Source organism: Schistocerca gregaria, chromosome X (genome assembly GCF_023897955.1).
Source record: "Schistocerca gregaria isolate iqSchGreg1 chromosome X, iqSchGreg1.2, whole genome shotgun sequence".
NCBI lineage: Eukaryota > Metazoa > Arthropoda > Insecta > Orthoptera > Acrididae > Schistocerca > Schistocerca gregaria.
Window position 1 is genome coordinate 298,683,169 of NC_064931.1, and position 23,724 is coordinate 298,706,892.

At 38.4% G+C, this 23,724-nt stretch overlaps 1 protein-coding gene across 2 annotated transcripts in view; it reads left to right on the plus strand.

Annotated features, from left to right (window-relative positions):
* LOC126299018 (uncharacterized) overlaps positions 1–23,724 on the plus strand; it is a 632,090-nt gene that overhangs the window by 536,986 nt on the left and 71,380 nt on the right. For both annotated transcript variants that reach the window (XM_049990655.1, XM_049990654.1), the window contains exon 7: positions 859–1,004. In XM_049990655.1, coding sequence (XP_049846612.1) covers positions 859–1,004 — 146 coding nt within the window. The remainder of the gene's footprint in view (positions 1–858; positions 1,005–23,724) is intronic.

Below are 23,724 nucleotides of genomic sequence, written 5' to 3' on the forward strand. Positions count from 1 at the left end.
TCATTAGTTTTGTCAGTGATACTGAAAAAGTATTACAGCATAATTAGGAGCAGTCCCTACGTTATTTTGACAAATCTGTATCAGGAAGCTTAGTTTTCCATTGTTGCTCCAGGTTTGCAAATTTTCAGACCATTATTTGGGCTCTAGAATGTATTCTATTTTCAAAATTGCATATGGTGTTCAATTTGCCTTTGTTGTGGAAAAAAAAAACTGATACGCTACAAGCATGAATATTTGTTTTTTTCCCTTCCACTGTAATTTTATTTACACTAGTAAAGTGTCTTTAATTTTGTTTTATTTGGTATCACAAAAAGATGCAAATACATATCAAATTCAGAACTGGTTGTTATGGCTATGAAGCACACAGTTATTCTGTAATGGTAACCAGCCGACCAGAATTCTGGTGTCTGGTGGCTTCTTTGTTTAAGGTTGACAATGGCAGACTGCAGGACATCATTTGAAATCTGGTCCTGAGCATACATGATCTTCATTTAGTGTTCTTCTCTGCAGGTAGTTGAGAGGGTGACATTGCTTAAGTAACTGCATTATAATGTATAATGATTGAATATTATTTATTGAATAACAACAAAATCTTCAGTTTCATGTGTATCTTGTTTTTAATCACAGTTGAACTTGGAATAATCACTAATATGTCATGTGGACACACAAAAACTAGTAAAGTAAACCTTGCTCTTAAATATAACAAAAATTGATTCAGGGAAATTTGAAATTTCAGCATGGAAAATTCTGAGATGCTCAGAGAAATCTTCTGATGAAACAAAGTCACCATCCCAGTAATGATAATCACTAAATGAATGATGGTAATAACCAATATGAAGTTCTGTATTAATGTTTCAGATTAAATCCAGAAAACTGTTTACCACCTCCTACAGTACCGATGGACAACTTGGCAAGGACGAACAATTACTCACCAATTAATGAACTGGTGCATCAGCAGCGATCAACAGATGATATGATGTCATCAAAATGGCAGTCCACTGCAGGTAGAAATTTTTATCCTTGAAAAAAAAAAAAAAAGGTTGTACTGTAACTAAGATTCATAACCTAAGTCATTATAAAAGCAGCAATTTATTGGTGATTAAGAACTTATCGGGAGTGTGTAAATAAAGCAGTAACTACATTACTAATAACTCCTACATTAGTTTTGTCAAAATAGCTATCTGTCATTACTGTGCTACATTTATATTTGCACACAGCAGTAAAAAATGTCATGTCCTACTCCTCAGTCTTTTATTAAAGTAACACTGTTTCACTGTATAGTACCCTTGAAATGTGGACACTCTCCAAGCCAATTTTTTTTTTTTTTTTTTTTTTGCATATCTATTAAATGGCATGCATATTGCATAAAATGTATCTGTTGGTAATGGGATGTATGTAAATATGAATACTTAATGATAGATTGAATTCTATCATAGTCTTAGCCCAGATCTCAGTCATGCAAAATTTACCAATGAACTTGTCCTTAAATCTGACTTTGTCCCTAATATTAGCCTGGTAAGACCATAGAGGATCTCTTGTAATCATGCTGCAAGTTCAGCTAGTTCCAAACATTCTCATTCTGGTTCATGTCGTCATCACAGTCTGCAGACTGCAGACAACTTCATTTGGTTAGTTCCTGCTTCCTAGAGGCAAATATTCATAAGAGGAGTGTTCTTGTGCATTATAGTCTTGAAAAACAAACCCATCACCAAAATGCTTAGCGTAAGGTGACAAATTAGAAGATTCTGTTCCAGTGCTATACAGCTGGTAAAATACCTTCAACAGAGATGAAAAATAACTGAAATTTGTACATGATATTGGCCAAAAACATGACTGACTCATCTTCCTGCTTAATCCTTGGGACTGCATGCTTGTCTATGCCAATCTTATTTGAAGTATACACTGCTCCCATGCCTCTCCCAAAATTTAACCTTAAACTCATGTGCATGTCATTCTAACTGACATCCCTTGCTCTGTCTATTCTCTTTCCTTCTATTCAGTTTTCCATGAAATTCTTTCTCTGTCCACATCCTTGTATTTTCAGTTTCTTGTCTTCCCAGGTGTAGTTATTGTCTCTTGTAACCCACTGTCAGGTATGTGCAAAAACAATAATTTCATGTGGTTCAGTGGTCTGGTGTAAGTCATTCAATTGGACATCACTTTGATGACTTGCGTGTCCCTAACCTACTCCCATAATCCTAATGAAACAGTTGGAAGCAACTCAAATCATCATGTTAGACAGTTAAACAAAGTGAAACAGGTCTTTTATAGGATACATAACACAATTCACTTTTATACATGAGTACATGATTTTCATTTGTGGATAGACACACAGACTGGCAATCAAACAATGATGCAAATTGCTGGAGTGTGTTCCTGAGACCAAAAGAGGGAGAAAAAAGCCTTCCAGTTTCTAAATAGTCGCTTCTGATATGTTTAAAAAGGCTATTTCAATACTTCTTACAGGCTAAACACTCAGAGATCTTTCCAGTAAGTGCTACTCACTCTGATAAAAGTTTTGTTTTGACTACCTTCCTGTTACAAGCACTCCAGGCACATTAAAAATTCTGTGGAATGCACCAGTAATCCCATCTTCCAGACCATCCACAATTTTTGTAATCAACATGATGTGCATTACATGCCATGAAAGAAATAGGTTGGTGCTCTGTCATGTATGAACCATGTATTATTAAATATTCTGAAGGAGCTATGGTAGTGCAAGTTTTAGATGTTTCTAACACTCCCCATCACACTATGAAACAAAAGCTAACCAGGAGAGGTGCCCATCTATAATGGTGATGTAGGTTAGGGTCCCAGGTATCATGTCCTGCACCCATCACACTGGTGGGCCCTCATTTGGAAGTAATTACTGAAAAAAATTTTAATTTTGTATTATGTTCTAGAGCCTTAGGCTAAGGCGTAACATAGTGATTAGCAAACAAACGTGGTGTGCAGAAGGTTGTGGATTCAAATCTTGTCAGCTGCTTCAAATTCTTTTAATTTCTTAATCTTTAGCAAAATGACTTAGACCATTATATTTATTCAGTTGATTGATTTAAATGCTTTAAAAAATTCTAATTCTTTTTTCATATCATTTTAATCATCATATTAATTACATTTTTGTCCATGTTATTGGAATGATCATTTCTGTTCCTCATTTTGTGCACTTATTTATAATGCCTTCTCTCATTTGAATCTTCAGCTGCCTTATTTTGTCCATAGTGCAACAGTAATTTATGTTTTTAATGTCTGTATGAAGTGTACCATCCAAATGTACATCTTGTATGTAACAAAAAATGCATTTTTGATACCACTGTACAGTCAGTATAAACAGACTATTACTTCTTTTGTTTTTTAACTGATAGATCAGAATTTTCAAATGCTTAAATATTGTGATAGATAAATAAAAGTAATTAAAATCACATTCACAAAGATTCCAAATGAAAATAGAATGTTAGGAAGAAAAAACAAGAGCAAATGATAAAGTTAATACAATGATTGAAGTGATGTGACAAAGGATTAAAACATTTAAAAAATATATATTTAAATCAATTAATTGAATAAAAATAATTATCAAAGTAATTTTGATATAAATTTAAAAATAAAAGGTTTTGAAGCACCTGGTGAAACTCGAACCCATAAGCTTCAGCACATCATGCTCATATGCTAACAATTATGCTACAAGCCCTCTATAAGTAAAATTCTATTTTACAGCTCTATAACATCATGCAATTTTTTTTCTGTCAATTATCCATGCATGAGGGCCCACCAGGGTGAATGGCTGCAGGATGAGATACATGGGACCCTAACCTTTTACACCACATAGATGGTTTCAAAATGCCAATGCCACCCCTGTAGATTTCTCCTTGTAAGACCCCGCAACTCACTTCTAAGGTACCTGCACACTCATTAACTAAAACTGATGTAGATGATGTGCACACAGGATTGCATCCAACCATAATTATTTATAATGTTAATTATGCTGTCACAACTGAATCCTGCTTTGTTAGTAATTAAAATAGTTTCCAAAAAGTCCTGGACTGGGTACAGAAAATGTGTACAGTTACTGACTAAACAGTCATTTAGAGCAAGAACTTCTACTCATTGTACTCCATATATAACTGCTATTTACATAGTATCTTGTAGACTACATATTAGGTGTCCCTTGTTGCAACAAAACTTTTCTGAGTACTAGAGTGGAAGTAAGAATGTGGGAGGTAGGGAGATGCACCACTTAAGGCAACAATCAGTTGAAGAATGTGGTATAGGCCTAACATATCAAGTGAGACAGAGAGAAAACTGGTGACATTGCACAATATTGTCCCTCTGTCTGTGCACGGAACGCACATTTACACTACTCTGGCTGTCAATCTTGTTGTCAGTGTTACCCAAGATGCAAACCAAATACATAAAAAAGTCTGTCTGTTTGTGACAGTAGTGATTTATGTTTTCTTATTGAAATTTTGTACTCTTTTTTTACTATTCTTTGTATCTTATGTGTTTGACCATAAGGAACACACTAAATATGAGGCATGTATTTTAAGTAATGTCCGTTTTGTTGTAGGCACTAGTAGTTCGCGTGCATACTGCAATGAGCATGTGCATCGTGTACCGGCATGCCTCGGGAACAACTGTGCTCAATTTCAGCTCTGTAGTTAACCTGTGCAGTTCTGTTCTGTGCTTTCAAAATGTTTAAGGCTATCAACTCACGCATGTGAAGTGTGCTCAGTGATACGGTTTTTGTCAGCAAGGGACCTGTCTGCTGCAGAAATTCATCAACAGATTTGCTAAGTGTACAGTGCTACTGTTATGAGTGAAAGCAAAGTGCATAAGTGGATACAAGAATTCAAAGATGGCTGTGACAACATCCGTGATGAGGACTGGTCTGGTTGGATTCGTGAGAACAGGCGCTTGACAATAAGAGGTCTCTCAAATGAATTTCCTGAGGTGTTGAGATCAGTGCTTTACAAAATTGTTTCTGAACACCTAAAGTTTAGGAAACTGTGCTCCCATTGGGCCCCACCCCAAAACCCCTTAAGAGGACCACAAAAACCAAGGATTTGAGTGTGCAATGAAGTTCTTCACTCGTTATCACGAAGAAGGTGACAGCTTCTTGAGTCAGATCGTAACTGGAGACGAAACATGGGTTTCGCATATCACTCCCAAATTGAAGCAACAGAGCATGGAATGGAGATATACACACGCACTTGTAAAGGTGAAGGCCAATCAGACTGTATCCCAGTACAAAATCATGGCGTCATGTTTTGGATTAGGCATGGTGTTTTGTTGATTGACTTCATGCAACAAGGGGCTACTATCAATGCAGGAGCATACAGCCAAACGCTGAGAAAGCTACACAGAGTGATTCAAAACAAAAGCCACGGCATGCTGACAAAGGGAATTGTCCTTCTCCATGACAATGCAAGAGCTCACACTGCAGGTCACACCAGCAATTTATTGGACAGTTTAAGCTGGGAAGTTTTAGACCACCCACTCTACACTCCTGATCTTGCACCAAGCGATTGCTATCTTTTCATACTAAAAAATGAGCATATACTATCAAGATCTTTGTAAATCTGACTCAAATTTGTAATCACTAAAATTACATCACATACTCTATCGACCCATGAAATTGGATTTCATCCCCCCTCCCTTCTGGGTGCTTCACTTTTTTTGCTAGACAGTTTAAATAAACCATGCAAGCATCCTCTTCTGTTTTATGAAACATTCATACCTCAAGGTTGAAAGTTCTCAAAGTGTGTGGTCCATGTAACCTGGAGTGAAGCATTGCAAAACCTTCAAGAGCAAGTGATAGGGACTCCCAAATAAACAAAGATTTCTAATTCTTCATCAGATGAAGTAAGATACAGTTGAGATTGTTGAAGTTTGGTGAGAAGATGGACAGGACTTCTGGTCGGGTGAATACAGAGTTAGAAATACAAAAATCAAATAATTTACTGCAGGAATAGGTCTAATAATGAAAAAGAAAATAGGAATACAGATAAGCTACTATGAGCAGCATAATGAAGGCATTATTATAACCAGGATAGACACAAAGTCAACTTCCTCCACAGTAGAAAAAATTTATATGCCACCTAGCTCAGCACGTGATGAAGAGATTGGAAGAATGTATGATAAAAGAAATTATTCAGATAGTTAAGGGAGAGGAAGACTTAATTGTGAAGAATGACTGGAATTCGGTAATACGAAGAGGAAGAGAAGGAAAAATAAGAGGAGAATATGGACCAAGAGAAAGGGATGACAGTGGAAGCTACCTGGTAAAATTTGGCACAGAGCATAGTTTAATCATTGCTAACACTTGGTTTAATAACTTTGAAAGGAGACTGTATATGTGGAACAGACCTTGAGGTATTGGAAGGTTTCAGATTGATTATATAATGGTAAGACAGAGATTTTGGAACCAGATTTTAAACTGTAAGACATTTCCTGTGGAATCTGACCACAATTTATTGGTTATGACTGTAGATTAAGACTGAAGAATTAGCAAAACAGCAGGAGATGAAGAAGATGTGACCTGGATAATTTGAATGAACGAGAGCTTGCTGAGAATTTCAAATGGAGCATTAGGCAACAACTGGCTGAAACAGGGAAAAGAATACAGTAGAAGACAAATTGGTAGCTTTGAGAGATGAAATAGAGGGCAGCAAAGGATGACTCAGGTAAAAAAATGAGGCCTAGTAGATATCCTTCGACATCACAGGGAGATATTGAAACTTAATTCATGAAAGGAAAAAATATAAAAATGCAGCAAATGAAGCAGATGAAAAGGGAATACAAATGATTAAAATATGAGACTGACAGGAAATTCAAAATGGCTAAGCAGGAGTGACTGGAGAGGAAATGTAAGTCTATAGAAACATGTATAACTAGAGGTAAGTTATGTACCAACTACAGGAAAATTAAAGAGGCCTTTGGAGAAAAGAGATGCAGCAAGAGTTCAGATGGAAAACCAGTACTAGGCAAAGAAGTGGAAGCTGAAAATGGGAGAAATATATAGAGGAGCTATGCAAGGGAAATAAACTTCAAGGCAATATTATAGAAAGGGACGAGAAATTAGATGAAGATAAGATGGGAGATATGATGCTGTGAGAAGAAACTGACAGAGCACTGAAAGACCTAACCTGAAACTAGACCCGGGAGTAGACAACATTCCCTCAGAACAGCTGATATTCGTGGTAGAGCCAGCCATAACAATACTATTCCACCTGGTGTGCAAAATGTATGAGATGGCAGGAATACACTCAGACTTCAAGAAGAATGTAATAATTCCAATTCCAAAAAAAGTGGGTTCTGACTAGTGTGAGTAATACTGCACTTTGAGTTTAATAAGTCATGGTTGCAAAATACTAACACAAACTCATTACAGAATAGGCAATAAAGTGGTAGAAGCTGACTTCAGAGAAGATCAGTTTGGATTCTAGAGGTATGTAGGAATAATGCTGACCCTATGACTTCTCTTAGAAGATGCAAGTTGAATAAGTAAAGGCGAATGTATGTTTATAGCGTTTGTAGGCTTAAAGCTTTACAACAACAACTCAAAATGCTCCTAAAATAGAAAAAAACTGTTTATAAACTATTTTGTGACAATTACATGGAGTCATAGGAGTAAGGACATATGTGGAATAATATACCATTAAAAAATTATCCATAAAATGCTTGAAAATGCCCTAAGGCTGAAGTTATACAAATGTACACCAAATAAAGAGAATGGCAGTGGAGGAAGGCATCATGAAGTCATTCAAAACATTCATCAAAGCTGCAGACCCTGTCACAGTGAAGACTTAGGGACAGCTGTTGACAATGTTGACAGAATAAGCTCTTTTATATTCTGAAGATAGCAGGGGTAATTTACAGGGAGCAAAAGGCAATTTACAGCTTGTACAGAAAAGGACTTGGAAGTGCAGATGAATGGAAAAGGCAGTGTCTTGAAAGGAATACATAGGATGAATATTAACAAAATCAAAATAAGTATCTGGAATGTAGGTGAATTAAATCAGACAATGGGCAGGGGATTACATTAGGAAACGAGACACTAAAAGTAGTAGTAAGCTTTTGATAGCTGGGCAGTAAAATAACTTATGAAGGCCAATGTAGAGACTATACAAAATGTAGAATATCAATGGAAAGAAGAATGTTTCTCAAGAAGAGATATTTCTTAACATCAAATATAAATTTAAGTGTTAAGAAGTCTTTTCTGAAGGCATTTGCCTGGAGAGTAGCCTTGTACAGAAGTGAAACATGGACAATAATCAGTTCATGCAAGAAGAGAATAGAAGCTTTAGAAATGTGATGCTACAGGAGAATGTTGATGATTATATGGGTATATTGCATAACTAATGAGGAGATATTGAATAAAATTTAGGAGAAAAGAAGTTTGTGGCATAACTTGACTAAAAGAAGGGATCTGTTGGTAGGAAAAATTCTAATACATGAAGGAACGGTCAGTTTCGTACTGGAGGGGAGTATGGGGAATAGAAGTGACAGATGCAGACCAGGAGACGAGTACAATACACAGGTTCAGATGTATGTGGGTTCCAGTAGTTATTCAGAGATGAACAGGCTTGCACAAAATATAATAGTGTGGAGAGCTGTTTTTAAATTAGTCTTCAGGCTGAAGGCAACAACAATAACAAAAATTCACAAAGAAAATTGTTTCTCAAAGGCCTGGTGCACTTATTTTGCATTACTGACAGCCAAACTGGTAACATACACTGTATCCACTATACTGGGATTTCTGTATCATGCTAGCATAATAAGAATTTAAACTGGAAAAAGCACATTTTGCAACTCCTAAAATAATATAGTTTTGCTGTTTGCACTTGGAATTATTGTAGATCTTATGGAGAGACAAATCAGTAAATTGACATATTTTGTAGATTTTCATTCAGTAACGTCAAATGGAACAATGTTTTGGGTAACTCATCTTTAAGAAAGAAAGACATCATAGCTAAAAAATGTGCTGTAAGAATGATATGTGTGGTGTTCACCCACAGTAACCTCACATATATCTGTTAAAGGAGTTAGGCATCATGGCTACTGCTTCACAATATATTTATTCCACCATGAATAATTCACTACATTTTAAAAGAATCATGAGGTAAATAATTACTGAACCTGAAGGAAAAATTACATTCATTACCCCACATTAGGGTTGTCCTTAGCACAAAAAGTGATGCACAAGGCTGCAACAAAATTTTTTGATCACTTACTGAGGGATATAAAATGTCTGACAGACAGCAAACTAAAATTTGAAAAAAAAAACTGAAATAGTTCCTTCTTTGTTCCATTGCCACCACAGGTCATCATTGGAGTATGATCTGAAGACGAACCACATTGTGTTGATACTGGTCACCACTTATGAATAAAAGTGATTTTGTGCAATCGAGACTGATCTATATAATATTTTATTACTACTTCATTGAAGCTGCTGCTGTTCCCGATATGTTTACAAAAATTATCAAGAAGACAAAAAATTAAATGAAGTTCTGTATGTGTTAGTGGTAAACATTTTATATTTTTGGGAATGATAATTTGGAATCTTTGCTCTAACATGATCAACTATTTTTGAGTCAAAGGCAATTTTAAAGAAAATTAATGTGGATAATTTTTGCATTGTAATTATGTGCTTTTCTTAAAATTTCTTTTGAACTGTTTTGTGGAGTTGTAGTTAAAATGCATACTGCTCCACAGGATGATCCCAGATAAACATCAAATGCTATTTTCATGGCATGTGTTTATGTAATGCGAAATTCCCATTTAAAACAAAAGCATCTTTCAAAAATTAATAATCAATAAAATAATAGCGAATGAAATTAAAGGAAACATTTTATCTTCTTCAATTGTTTGTGATACTGGAAAAACTGCTGAGACCCATTGATTAAGAAGCTCCAAACATCTTCTTTTTCTCCCCTCCCTTTGGTCTGATCCTAGTTTTGTATGACATGGTCCAGAATCAATTCATTTATCAGAACTAAGTGATAAATAAATGGCAGAAATGAGGGGGAATGAGTGATGATTCATATATTTACTACAATAAAAACATCTGACTAACACAACATATGGCAAAGCTAACAGTTGGCTCTAGTATATGAGAGTCAGTTCTGCAGTAGCTAATAATAATACTAAACAATAATAATAATACATTCAGCTAAATGATTAGAGGTGAGAACAGTTGAAGAGAAGTAAGATGTATGTTTTAAATCAGCCAAAAGTTAATTATAATGACAATGGAGGAGAAGAAGAAGAAGAAGAAGAAGAAGAAGAAGAGGAGGAGGAGGAGGAGCAACAGTAGGAGGATTAAGAGTAGTAATAGAATGGGCCAACAGTGATCACACTGATGATAGTTCCTATCTTTTCACTTCACTTCCTATCTACTTACAATGAAAGCAACCAAGTAAGCCAAACCGAACATTAGCAATGAGCACGGCTCAGAAAGGTTCAGATATTGGAATCACAAAGAAAGAAGGAGACAATGAACTGACTGAAAGATATAGAAGATTATTGCGGATAAAGGACAAGAGGCTATGGGAAATGATACTGGAAAAGGAAGAGAGAGAAAAGGGTGGAGTGTTCTAAATCAACATCATAATACTCTTTGTTTCTCATTCATGTAATTCACCCTACTTCATAAACCACTGACATATACCACTTTCACTGTCATCAAATAAATAAATTTTACCTTCAGAACAAATTAATATGACTTAGAAGCTTACAGGCTATCTTTCTAAGCAACTTTTAGGCATGTCCCGTATAAAACTTGTCACACAGATGAATGGACATGGAAAATATCTCTTTACTAATAATTTTCAGAGCCTTATGGGGAAACATACATTACAGAATTATGTCACGGACATTGACACAGCTTTTACTAGCCCAATTCTGTCATCTAACTAGATAATCTTCCAGGAAAAATTAGTCCTAAAATATAGGTATCCACCAAACTGCATGAGGAATCCACACTTGTACCTTCCCAGTACCACAGGCCCTCAATTATCTTATTCTCTTTCTCTCATTAGTCCTATACGCCATTTATATCCCTAACCTTTTATTTCTGCCTCTTTTTGTCTGGCCTTTATACTCTTTCTCATAGCTACTTATATATTGTGTTTTCTCTTAGTTCTTAGATTTCTTTTAGCATAGTCCTTAAGTTACATCGCACACAGTCTCCTCAACATCTCCACTTGGCTCTCTTGCCTCCTTCTCTTGACTGACAACTTGGAGACACCTGATTTTGGCTGTTCACTTTTCTTCACTCAGTCTCAATTCAGTGTGTCACTTCTCATCATACCTTCATCCTCTGAATCTCTCTGTGTACCATCTTCATCTTTATCTCATTTTCCTTACTGTTATTACTACTACTACTACTACTACTACTACTACTACTATTAATATTACTTTGATAATTATTTCTAAATTTTCTCAACCAACCTTGTGCATGTTTATGGACCAAAATACTCTGCCTGAATTACATGTATATTTATCTAATGATTTGAACTTCACCATATCCTTTGTATTTTTATTTTTCTCCTGCATACTCTGATTCCCTAAGCTGCCAAAAGTCACATTTATGGTGAAACAGAGTTTCACTCTATCCAATCAAATTACATGTTAGTCTGTGCGTTACTTTCCATCAGTCAGTTTGTACCGTGATGAAGGTAGTAGCCTGAACTCCTATACGACAGCCACATACCCTTTGCATCTGAACCACTGTTAAGGCAGCTCACTGATAAAAAATGCTCTTCATGTGGTGGTGCTCTGCTGGTGCAGAAAAATGCATTTTTGGCATGTTCTCATGACTGTGATAAAAGCCAAATCTACAACATATCTAAATATGTGATTCATGCAACTGTCTTTTCCACAATAGGGAATCTGTTGTAAACCTGGCATTGAGAATGAGCACAAAACACATGAAGCCTTGGAGACACTCTTTTATGCTTGACTATGGAATGTGGGTGCTGTGTTCCCCATACTCTACATTGTGGCAGTTCACTTTTACACTTCAGTTGAATGTAGCCTCACCATTGTACACTAAACATGAAAGGAAATCATTATCTTCCATTTCCAAATGCAGATGAATTCCCAAAACTCTTCACATCATTGTTTATGTCCTTCCTGAAAGGGTTATAACAACTGAATCCTTTGTATTATGAAACACAAACAAAACACTCCAGACAGATACATCAGAAATGGCTAACTCTTGGCTGACACAATGAGAATACCTGTGTTTACTATGTACAGTGACTTGAAAGAGCTCTTAAGTGTGACCTGTAGACTTCCCCTTACATAAACAACCCCTGTCTTTAAACTCCTGGTGCCATCATTAAATGCTACATCTACATCTACATCTACATTTATTCTCTGCAAGCCACCCAACGATGTGTGGTCGAGGGCACTTTACATGCCACTGTCATTACCTGCCTTACCTGTTCCAGTCACGTTTTTTCGCGGGAAGAACAACTGCTGGAATGAATCCGTGCGCGCTTGAATCATTTTACATTCGTGATCTACTCGGGAGGTATAAGTAGGGGGAAGCCATATATTCAATACCTCATCCAGAAACGTACCCGCTCGAAACCTGGACAGCAAGCTACACCATGATGCAGAGTGCCTCTCTTGCAGAGTCAGCCACTTGAGTTTACTAAACATCTCCGTAACGCTATCACGCTTACCAAATAACACTGTGCGCAAATTCTCTGCTCTTCTTTGGATCTTCCCTATCTCCTCTGTCAACCTGACGTCATACGGATCCCACACTGATGAGCAATACTCAAGTATAGGTCAAACGAGTGTTTTGTAAGCCACCTCCTTTGTTGACGGACTACATTTTCTAAGGACTCTCCCAATGAATCTCAACCTGGCACCCACCTTACCAACAATTAATTTCATATGATCACTCCACTTCCAATCATTCCATACGCATACTCCCAGATATTTTACAGAAGTAACGGCTACCAGTGTTTGTTCTACTATCATATAATCATACAATAAAGAATCCTTCTTTCTAGGTATTCACAATACATTAAATTTGTCAATGTTAAGGGTCAGTTGCCACTCCCTGCATCAAGTGCCTATCTGCTGCAGATCTTCCTGCATTTCACTGCAATTTTCTAATGCTGCAAATTCTCTGTATACTACAGCATCATCCACGAAAAGCTGCATGGAACTTTCGACACTATCTACTAGGTCATTAACATATATTGTGAAAAGCAATGGTCCCATAACACTCCTCTGTGGAACGCCAGAGGGTACTTTAATGTCTTTAGATGTCTCTCCATTGAGAACAACATGCTGTGTTCCGTTTGCTAAAAACTCTTCAATGCAGCCACACAGCTGGTCTGATATTCCGAAGGCTCTTACTTTGTTTATTAGGCGACAGTGTGAAACTGTATCAAATGCCTTCCGGAAGTCAAGGAAACTGGCATCTAGCTGGGAACCTGTATCTAATATTTTCTGGGTCTCATGAACAAATAAAGTGAGCTGGGTCTCACACGATCGCTGTTTCCAGAATACATGTTGACTCCTACAGAGTAGATTCTGGGTTTCCAGAAATGACATGACACGCAAACAAAAAACATGTTTTAAAATTCTACAACAGATCGATGTCAGAGATAAAGGCCTATAGTTTTGCACATCTGCTCGATGACCCTTCTTGAAAACTGGAACTACTTGAGCTCTTTTCCAATCATTCAAAACCTTCGGTTCCTCTAGAAACTTGCGGTACACGGCTTTTAGAAGGGGGGGGGGGGGGGGGGTGGGGGGCAAGTTGTTCTTTCGTGTACTATGTGAAGAATCGAATTGGGATCCCATCAGGTCCAGTGGACTTTCTTCTGTTCAGTGATTTCAGTTGGTTTTCTATTCCTTGGACACTTATTTTGATGTCAGCCATTTTTTTCGTTCATGTGAGGATTTAGAAAAGGAACTGCAGTGTGGTATTCCTCTATGAAACACCTTTGGAAAAAGGTATTTAGTATTTTAGCTTTACGTGTGTCATCCGCTGTTTCAATGCCATTATCAGCCCAGAGTGTCTGGATATGCTGTTTTGATCCACTTATTGATTTAAAGTAAGACCAAAACTTCCTAGGATTTTCTGTCAAGTTGGTACATAGAATTTTACTTTCGAATTCACTGAACACTTTACGCATAGCACTCCTTACGCTAACTTTGACATCGTTTAACTTCTGTTTGTCTGAGAGGTTTTGGCTGCATTTAAATTTGCAGTGAAGCTCTCTTTGCTTTCGCAGTAGTTTCCTAACTTTGTTGTTGAACCACAGTGGGTTTTCCCCGTCCCTCAGTTTTACTCGGCACGTACCTGTCTAAAATGCATTTTATGATTGCCTTATATTTTCCATAAACACTCAACATTGTCAATGTTGGAACAGATATTTTCATTTTGATCTGTTAGGTGGTCTGAAATCTGCCTCCTATTACTCTTGCTAAATGGATAAACCTTCCTCCCTTTTCTTATATTCCTATTTAATTCCATATTCAGGGATGCTGCAACGGCCTTATGATCACTGATTCCCTGTTCTGCACTTACAGAGTCGAAATGTTCAGGTGTCTTTGTTACCAGTAGGTCCAAGATGTTATTTGCGTGAGTCAGTTCTCTGTTTAATTGCTCGAGGTAGTTTTCGGATAGTGCACTCAGTATAATGTCACTCGATGCTCTGTCCCTACCACCTGTCCTAAACATCTGAGTGTCCCAGTCTATATCTGGTAAACTGAAATCTCCACCCTACACTATAACATGCTGAGGAAATTTATGTGAAATGTATCCCAGATTTTCTCTCAGTTGTTCTGCCACTAATGCTGCTGAGTTGGGAGGTCAGTAAAAGGAGCCAATTATTAACCTAGCTCGGTTGTTGAGAATAACCTCCACCCATAATAACTCACAGGAACTATCCACTTCTATTTCACTACAGGATAAACTACTACTAACAGCGACAAACATGACACCTCTGGTTGCATGCAATCTATCCTTTCTAAACACCGTCTGTGCCTTTGTAAAAATGTCGGTACAATTTATCTCTGGCCTCAGCCAGCTTTCTGTACCTTCAGCTTCGGTGCTTTCTATCAGCACTTGAAGTTCTGGTACTTTACCATCGGAGCTTCGACAAATTACAATGTCGATTGCTGCTTGGTCCCCGCATGTCCTGACTTTGCCCCGTACCCTTTGGGGCTGTTGCCCTTTCTGTACTGCCCATCTAACCTAAAAGCCGCCCAGTCCATGCCACACAACCCCTGCTACCCGTGTAGCCACCTGCTGTGTGTAGTGGACTCCTGACCTATCCAGTGGAACCTGAAACCCCACCACCCCATGGTGCAAGTCAAGGCATCTGCAGCCCACACAGCCGCAGAACCGTCTCAGCCTCTGATTCAGACCCTCCACTCGGCTCTATACCAAAGGTCCGCAGTCAGTCCTGTCAACGATGCTGCAGATGGTGAGCTCTGCTTTCATCCCACTAGCAAGACTGGCAGTCTTCACCAAATCAGATAGCCACTGGAAGCCAGAGAGCATTTCCTCTGATCATTGTTGCCGACATGAGCAACCACCTGCAGATGGGTGCACCCTGTACCCTTCATGGCATCCGGAAGGACCCTTTCCACATCAGGGATGACTCCCCCTGGTATGCACTCAGAGTGCACATTGGTTTTCTTCCTCTCCCTTGCAGCCATATCCCTAAGGGGCCCCATTATGCGCCTGAAGTCGGAGCTCCCAACTACCAGTAAGCCCACCCTCTGCACCCACCCGGATCTTGCAGACTGAGGGGCAACCTCTGGAAGAGGACAAGCAGCCGTGTCTGCCCAAAGATCAGTATCAGCTGGAGACAGAGCCTGAAACTGGTTCGTCAGACAAACTGGAGAGGCCTTCCATTCAGCCCTCCGGAATGTCTTTCGCCCCCTACCACACCTTGAGACAACCTCCCACTCTACCATGGGTGAGGGGTCAGCCTCAATGTGGGCAGTATCCCAAGCAGCCACAGCCGTAGTTTGATTGGGGGATGTGTGGGATGAGCTGGCTGTTGCTGACAGATCCCCGTCCGGACCCCCACAGTGATGCCCATTGGCAACAGCCTCAAGCTGTGTGATCAAAGCCAACACTACCTGAAGCTGGGAGCAAAGGGATGCCAATTCAGCCCGCATCTGAACACAGCAGTTGCAGTCCCTATCCATGCTAAATACTGTTGCACAAAGAATGTCTGAGCTAATCTACAGAGAGCACGAACAATTCGACAGAAAATTTAAACTGTTATTAAAATTCAAGACTGCCTAGTAAATGCAATAATGCTGCTACTTGCACACTGCTGACACACTGCTTGGCGGCAGAATGCAGAAGGCTAACTGTACTGCCAGTAATGTACAAAGACTATTTGAAAGAAATAAACAAATGACAGACGAGTATGTGACTTTGCACGTCACAGATATTAATATGCAAATCTGCCCCTGCTAAATATGAAACTACACAATGATTCAGCAGATTTAACTAAACAAGTGCACTAAGAATACGCAAACAAATTTTCAACTTGACTACACACGCTAAATAAGCCACTTGCTTTGAGCTCTTGGAGGCACAGTGCCGTATTCTTAATGAAAATTACACCACACTGCTATAATTGAATTGTGCCTGTTGAAATGGAGAAAGCAAAACGGTTTTTGTGGCTATGCCAACTTGACTTGATACACATTAACTGATGAATGAGTGAGAGAGCAAACTAGCTACACCAGGGGGACTCCTTCTGACAACTTACGACTGATACCAAGTATAGTTCTAGTTTTGCTGCATAAGTTGAAATCTTCCCCAAGTTTCTGTTTTCATTCATGTTGAAGATACAGTCTTGTGAAATGGAATGAATCTTTTTCAAGTGCCCTGGGGTATCTGAGATCAGTCTAAGCCACTCTCAAATCCCAAGTGAATCAGACACTGACCACTTTACTTTTTATTTGCTATGCTGACAAAATTGATCTAATAATCCTTCTGTCTGCTGTTTTTTCCACTGCAGTATCAAAACATTATTCTACTGATTAGTGCCCTGTCATTTTTTGGGTTACCTAATACTGAATAATCCCTCAGGTCCTCTGGCTTCTCTACATGATTTCTAGACATGCATTCATGAATTGTAATGAGATGCCTAAGAAATACTTAAGTTAGCAATGTATCTATAAGCAAAACAGAAAAAGGATACACTAACTACCAAAAATAAAAGTAATGATAATTATAAGTTCATTTGATGACAACCTTACTCTCTTCCATGACCGTATGTACTACTGTTTATAAACAGATGATGCCACCTTTACTTATGCTACTATAGTCACGGAAACACATTTATGTTGCTGCTTTGATCCTGTTTAACTTCTTTACTAATGAAACTATCAGATACAAGAGACATAGCTAACATGGTAAGTCCTAGTCCACCTAACTCCACCACCTTCCCTCTACAGATCGTCTGCATCTAACTTTAGTGGCCACGTTACTCTGTGTCATCTCATTCATTTTCCTGCCCCATAAACTTTTCACATGTTCCAAAATTTCCAAAAGCAATAACTAGAACTGCTGTAACTCTGCCTCTCTTTATCTCTGACTTGTCCCACTACCAACAAAGTGGGATAGTGGTAATACCTACACTAAATTCTTCAGGATTTTGAGTTTTTTCCCAATAACTTATCTAGGCTCAACTCTGGACATGTTTTCCCAGCAAATCCAAGCCACCCGTGCGACTGATCCATTAATTACTGGAGTCTATTAGTTGCCACACTATTCAAGACCAAACTTTATCTATCAGTTTGATTTAGCATAACTCACTGTCTGTCCACTCCTATTCAGACACACAACTGGTACAACTCTTCTCACATTTTTATTATTTCCCACTAATCATCTGGTAATAAATCCCACAGGCAACAATCAGTTCAGTTAACACTGATTTTATCCCTCTAATGAGGGATATCTGTTCAAATACTACCAGAATGAAGGCATCCATAGGCTGGAAAAAATGTAATGTTAAGGATTGCAATCATTCTACAAAATCAGTAATAACTAATATGACACAAGAGCTGTGGGTGATACAGTCACTACAAGCTGGAATACACCTTTTTAATACATGGATGTGGAGGACACTGTCATCAGAGATATACTGCCCAGGTTGACAACTGTAGCATTTAGTGATCAATGCCCCTTTACAAATCATAAATGTGTAGCCATATTTATGGCTGGCACACCAACACTTTTACTCAAAATTGCTGATTTTTTATCAGGCACTGATATTTTTGTTTTTATTCTGTAATTATCAAGCATTCTCTTCCAACTGGCTAGTCCTGTTGCTGTGCACTAGAGGGTGGCACTATTATTTGTTGTGAATATAATATGACTGCAAGGTGAATCAACAGGTTTCTAAGGTACTTATAAAAGAGTTATCATTTTGTGTTCTGTTCATCAGGAACATAATATGAACTTTTCATGTTGTTGTTTTGAATTATTGTATATCTGAATTTATTACTTTTTTTCTATAGCTTAAAACTTGATAAAATATTGAGTTGGAGACTTCTTCTAATAGTTATTGTTATAGTAGAATTTATTATATAGAGTTATTTAGTAAGTGTTTTTCATTGCCCAAATGAAGTACAGTATTTACTTGGAGGAAATTATTGAAGAAATTGCAGGAAATTCCATTAAATAAGAAAATGAATTTTCATTCATCTAGTAGAATTGACATCAAAATTAAATTTTTACCCCCTATGACAGTGTACTAACTGTTGCAAAATACTTCTTTTTACTTAAGAAATAACTTTCTCTTCTTTTCCAATTTAATAATTTAATGTCATATATTTTGTATGCATCATAGGGTGTCGACAAACCAAAGTAAATGGATAGCATTTAGTGTGTTTAATTCATGTACTTAGTACCATTTTTTGAAAATACGTAGACATTTAATATAACTTAAGGCCAAGATGATTTGATCTTAAGATGTATATTTATTTCGAATTGTCTTTTAAGCAAGCCATAGTGCACACTCAATAGGCAAAAGTACTAATAATCCTTTCCATTTATTTATGTCCTCTAGTTTAAAGCACTGCGACATGGACTGATAATTTTGAACTATATTTCTAACCTTATTGTAGGTGGATATGAGAAATTATTCAATGAAGACCCTTCCTGACTCTTATTTTTTCACTTGATTTGCATGCTGCTCTGATGCCTCTGTTGGTGGTGGAACATCTCATGGTACCTCAACGAATCTGATGGTGATATCTGAACTCAGTTTCCCCCAAAGATATTGAAGATGGTAGTTCTAGTACTAGTACTATTACTGCTACTACCATTGTTATCACTACTCCTACTCCTCCTCCTCCTCCTCCTCCTCCTACTACTACTACTACTACTACTACTACTCCTACTACTACTAGCACCACTGCTAGTACTGATGCTGCTGCTACTACTACTACCATCACTGCTGCCACTACTTCTGCCACCTCTACAGCTACTATTATTACAACTACTACTGCTGCTGATGCAACTACCACTACTCCTGCTGCTGCTGTTACTGTTGATGATTATGGAAGAGGTATGGCTGAGACTACTCTGTTAGGAACAGTTGTAACAACTGTAATGTACATGCATTATTTCTACACTTATTGCTACCATCTCACTGCTCCTTACAAGCATGCAATGATTTTTCAAAAACTGTACTATTGTAAGTAATATTAGTTGGTGCATGTGGATACAAGAAACACATAATTAAAATTTTAGATCATTTGTAGTACACATAGCTGCCATCTCAGCCAGCCGTAGTGGCTGTAGCCCGCATAAGCATCATGCCAAACTGAGCTTGGGTTTCTATGTCAATCCATGCTGCTTAAACTCTATGCCAGAGTTCATCAATCATTGTTGTTAGTGAGTGGCGGTGTACCAGTCTCTCAGAAACCCATGAACAACTGTTTTTGCCTGGTGAGAGATTTGGAGAACATGCTGACCAGGGCAACAGTTGAACACCCTCTGGCTGAGGCAACATGCAGTCCTACACTATCCTGTTGAAAGAAAACATCATGGAGACTTTGCAATAAGGTACAGCTTCTGGCCTTATTGTGTCAGAAATGTACCAAATTGTGAGGTATATGATCATACAGGGTGTTTCAAAAATGACCGGTATATTTGAAACGGCAATAAAAACTAAATGAGCAGCGATAGAAATACACCGTTTGTTGCAATATGCTTGGGACAACAGTATATTTTCAGGCGGACAAACTTTCAAAATTACAGTAGTTACAATTTTCAACGACAGATGGCGCTGCAAGTGATGTGAAGGATATAGAAGACAACGCAGTCTGTGGGTGTGCCATTCTGTACGCCGTCTTTCTGCTGTAAGCGTGTGCTGTTCACAACGTGCAAGTGTGCTGTGGACAACATGGTTTATTCCTTAGAACAGAGGATTTTTCTGGCGTTGGAATTCCACCGCCTATAACACAGTGTTGTTGCAACAAGACGACATTTTCAACAAAGGTTTAATGTAACCAAAGGACCGAAAAGCGATACAATAAAGGATCTGTTTGAAAAATTTCAACGGACTGGGAACGTGACGGATGAACGTGCTGGAAAGGTAGGGCGACCGCGTACAGCAACTACAGAGGGCAACGTGCAGCTAGTGCAGCAGGTGATCCAACAGCGGCCTCGGGTTTCTGCTCGCCGTGTTGCAGCTGCGGTCCAAATGACGCCAACATCCACGTATCGTCTCATACGCCAGAGTTTACACCTCTATCCATACAAAATTCAAACACGGCAACCCCTCAGCACTGCTACCATTGCTGCACCAGAGACATTCGCTAACGATATAGTGCACAGGATTGATGACGGTGATATGCATGTGGGCAGTATTTGGTTTACTGACGAAGCTTATTTTTACCTGGACGGCTTCGTCAATAAACAGAACTGGTGCATACGGGGAACCGAAAAGCCCCATGTTGCATTCTCATCGTCCCTGTATCCTCAAAAAGTACTGGTCTGGGCCGCCATTTCTTCCAAAGGAATCATTGGCCCATTTTTCAGATCCGAAACAATTACTGCATCACGCTATCTGGACATTCTTCGTGAATTTGTGGCGGTACAAACTGCCTTAGACGACACTGCGAACACCTCGTGGTTTATGCAAGATGGTGCCCGGCCACATCGCACGGCCGACGTCTTTAATTTCCTGAATGAATATTTCGATGATCGTGTGATTGCTTTGGGCTATCCAAAACATACAGGAGGCAGCGTGGATTGGCCTCCCTATTCGCCAGACATGAACCCCTGTGACTTCATTCTGTGGGGACGCTTGAAAGACCAGGTGTACCGCCAGAATCCAGAAACAATTGAACAGCTGAAGCAGTACATCTCATCTGCATGTGAAGCCATTCCTCCAGACACGTTGTCAAAGGTTTCGGGTAATTTCATTCAGAGACTAAGCCATATTATTGCTACGCGTGGTGGATATGTGGAAAATATCGTACTATAGAGTTTCCCAGACCGCAGCGCCATCTGTTGTTGACAATTCTAACTACTGTAATTTCGAAAGTTTGTCTGCCTGAAAATGTACTGTTGTCCCAATCATATTGCAACAAACGGTGTATTTCTATCGCTGGTCATTTAGTTTTTATTGCCATTTCAAATATACCGGTCATTTTTGAAACACCCTGTATATATTCAATGGTATTCTGTACCATCACACCAGGTGGTGGTACTTCACAAAACCCAAGGAAACTGGTCATATGTAAAGGCTATTAGTGATAGCAAATTTAGTGTGATGACAGTCATGGATGAGACATGGATGGAAATTGAGGGTAGCAAAGCAGAAACACTGAACTCAGTTTTCAAATGTTCCTTTGCAAACGAAAATTCAGAGGTATTCCCCAGTGGAGTTCTCACACAACTACCAAGATGAGTGACACAGATATTAGTCTCAGTGGTGTTAAGAAACAGCTCAAATCACCAAAACTGAACAAAGATCTAGGGTCCGATGGAATCCCCACCACATTCTATACTGAATTTTTGGCTGAGTTACATCTTCTTTTAAATATTATTAACATGATCCCTCAAATAAAAAACTATTGCCTCTAGATGGAAAAGAACACAGGTCACAAGCGTCTAAAAGAAGGGCTGCAGACATGATCTACTAAACAAGTGTCCCGTGTCCTTGACATCTATTTGTTGTAGAACCTTAAAACATATTCTAAGCTCACATATATTGAGATATCTCAAACAGAATGATCTCCTTCATGCTAACTATCATACATTCTGAAAACATCAGTCATGTGAAACCAAACTTGCATTTTTCTCACATAACACACCAAAAACAAAGAACAATGCAGCCAGGTAGATGTAGTATTTCTAGATTTCAAAAAATCATTTGACACAGTAGCAAACCCATTCTTATTATCAAAAGTATCATTGTATGTGGTATGAAGTGAAATTTTTGTTTGAATTGAGGATTGTTTTTGGCAGGAAGGATGCAGCATGTTATCTTGGATGAAGAGTCATTGGCAGATGTAGAAGTACCTTTGGGTGTGCTCAAGGGAAGAGTGTTGGGACTCCTGCTGTTGCAGACAATGTTAAAAGTAACCTCCTCAGACTTTTTGCAGATGATGCAGTTATCCATAATGAAACATTGCCTGCTTGACAAGGTTTCAAAATAGTTCAAAGATTAGCAACTTGATCTGAATGTTCAAAACTATGAAATTTTGTGCTTCACAAAATGAAGCAATATGACTACTGTATCAGTAGGCCGCAATTACAATTGGTCCTCTCATATAAACACTTTGTAGGGATATGAAATGGAATGATCTAATAGCCTCAGTCATAGGCAAAGCAGTGGCAAGACTTCAGTTTATTGGTAAATACTAGGAAAATACAATCAATATACAAAGGAAATTGTATACAAAACTTCAGTGCATCTGTCAGGTGTTCAGGAGTCATACCAGATAAGACTAATAGGGGATATTGAACATATACAGAGAAGGGCAGCATGAATGGTCACAGGTTAGTTTGACCCATGGGAAACTGTTGCAGGGATGATGAAGAAACTGAACTAGCAGATACTTGAAGAAAGACGCAAACTATCCCAAAAATTCCAACTTACAAGGTTTCAAGAGCCAGCTTTAAATGATGACTCTAGAAATATACAACCACCTACACATTGCTTCCATAGGGGTCATGAGGATGAGATTATGTTAATTACAATATGCACCTAGGCATTTAAACAGTCATTATTCCCGTACTCCATATGCGAATTGAGTGAGGAGATACTCTAATACCTGGTACTACAATGGGCATGAGTCACGCAAGTGTCTTACACATTCTCCTTCGATGTAGGTTCCATACCTATCACATCTCTCTCCATCAAGAGCTGGATGGAAACAATTATCAGAATTAACTTCTGTACATGGGCATTAAAACAGGATACTCCAGATGTATCACGTATCTTGTTTAAAGATGAAGCCATGTTTACCAATCATGAAGTGCTAAACCAGCAAAACATTCACTATTGATCTGTTGACAATCCCCATTGACTTCCTCAGGTGCAATGTCAGTGCCATGGAGTGTTAACACAGTATGGGATAGTGAACCATCAGCTCATAGCCCCATTTTTCATAGACAGAACACTGAACACACTCAAGTATCACAGCCTCCTAACAGACCATCTTCCATGGATGCTAGAAGACATTCCTCTGCAGACAAGGAGG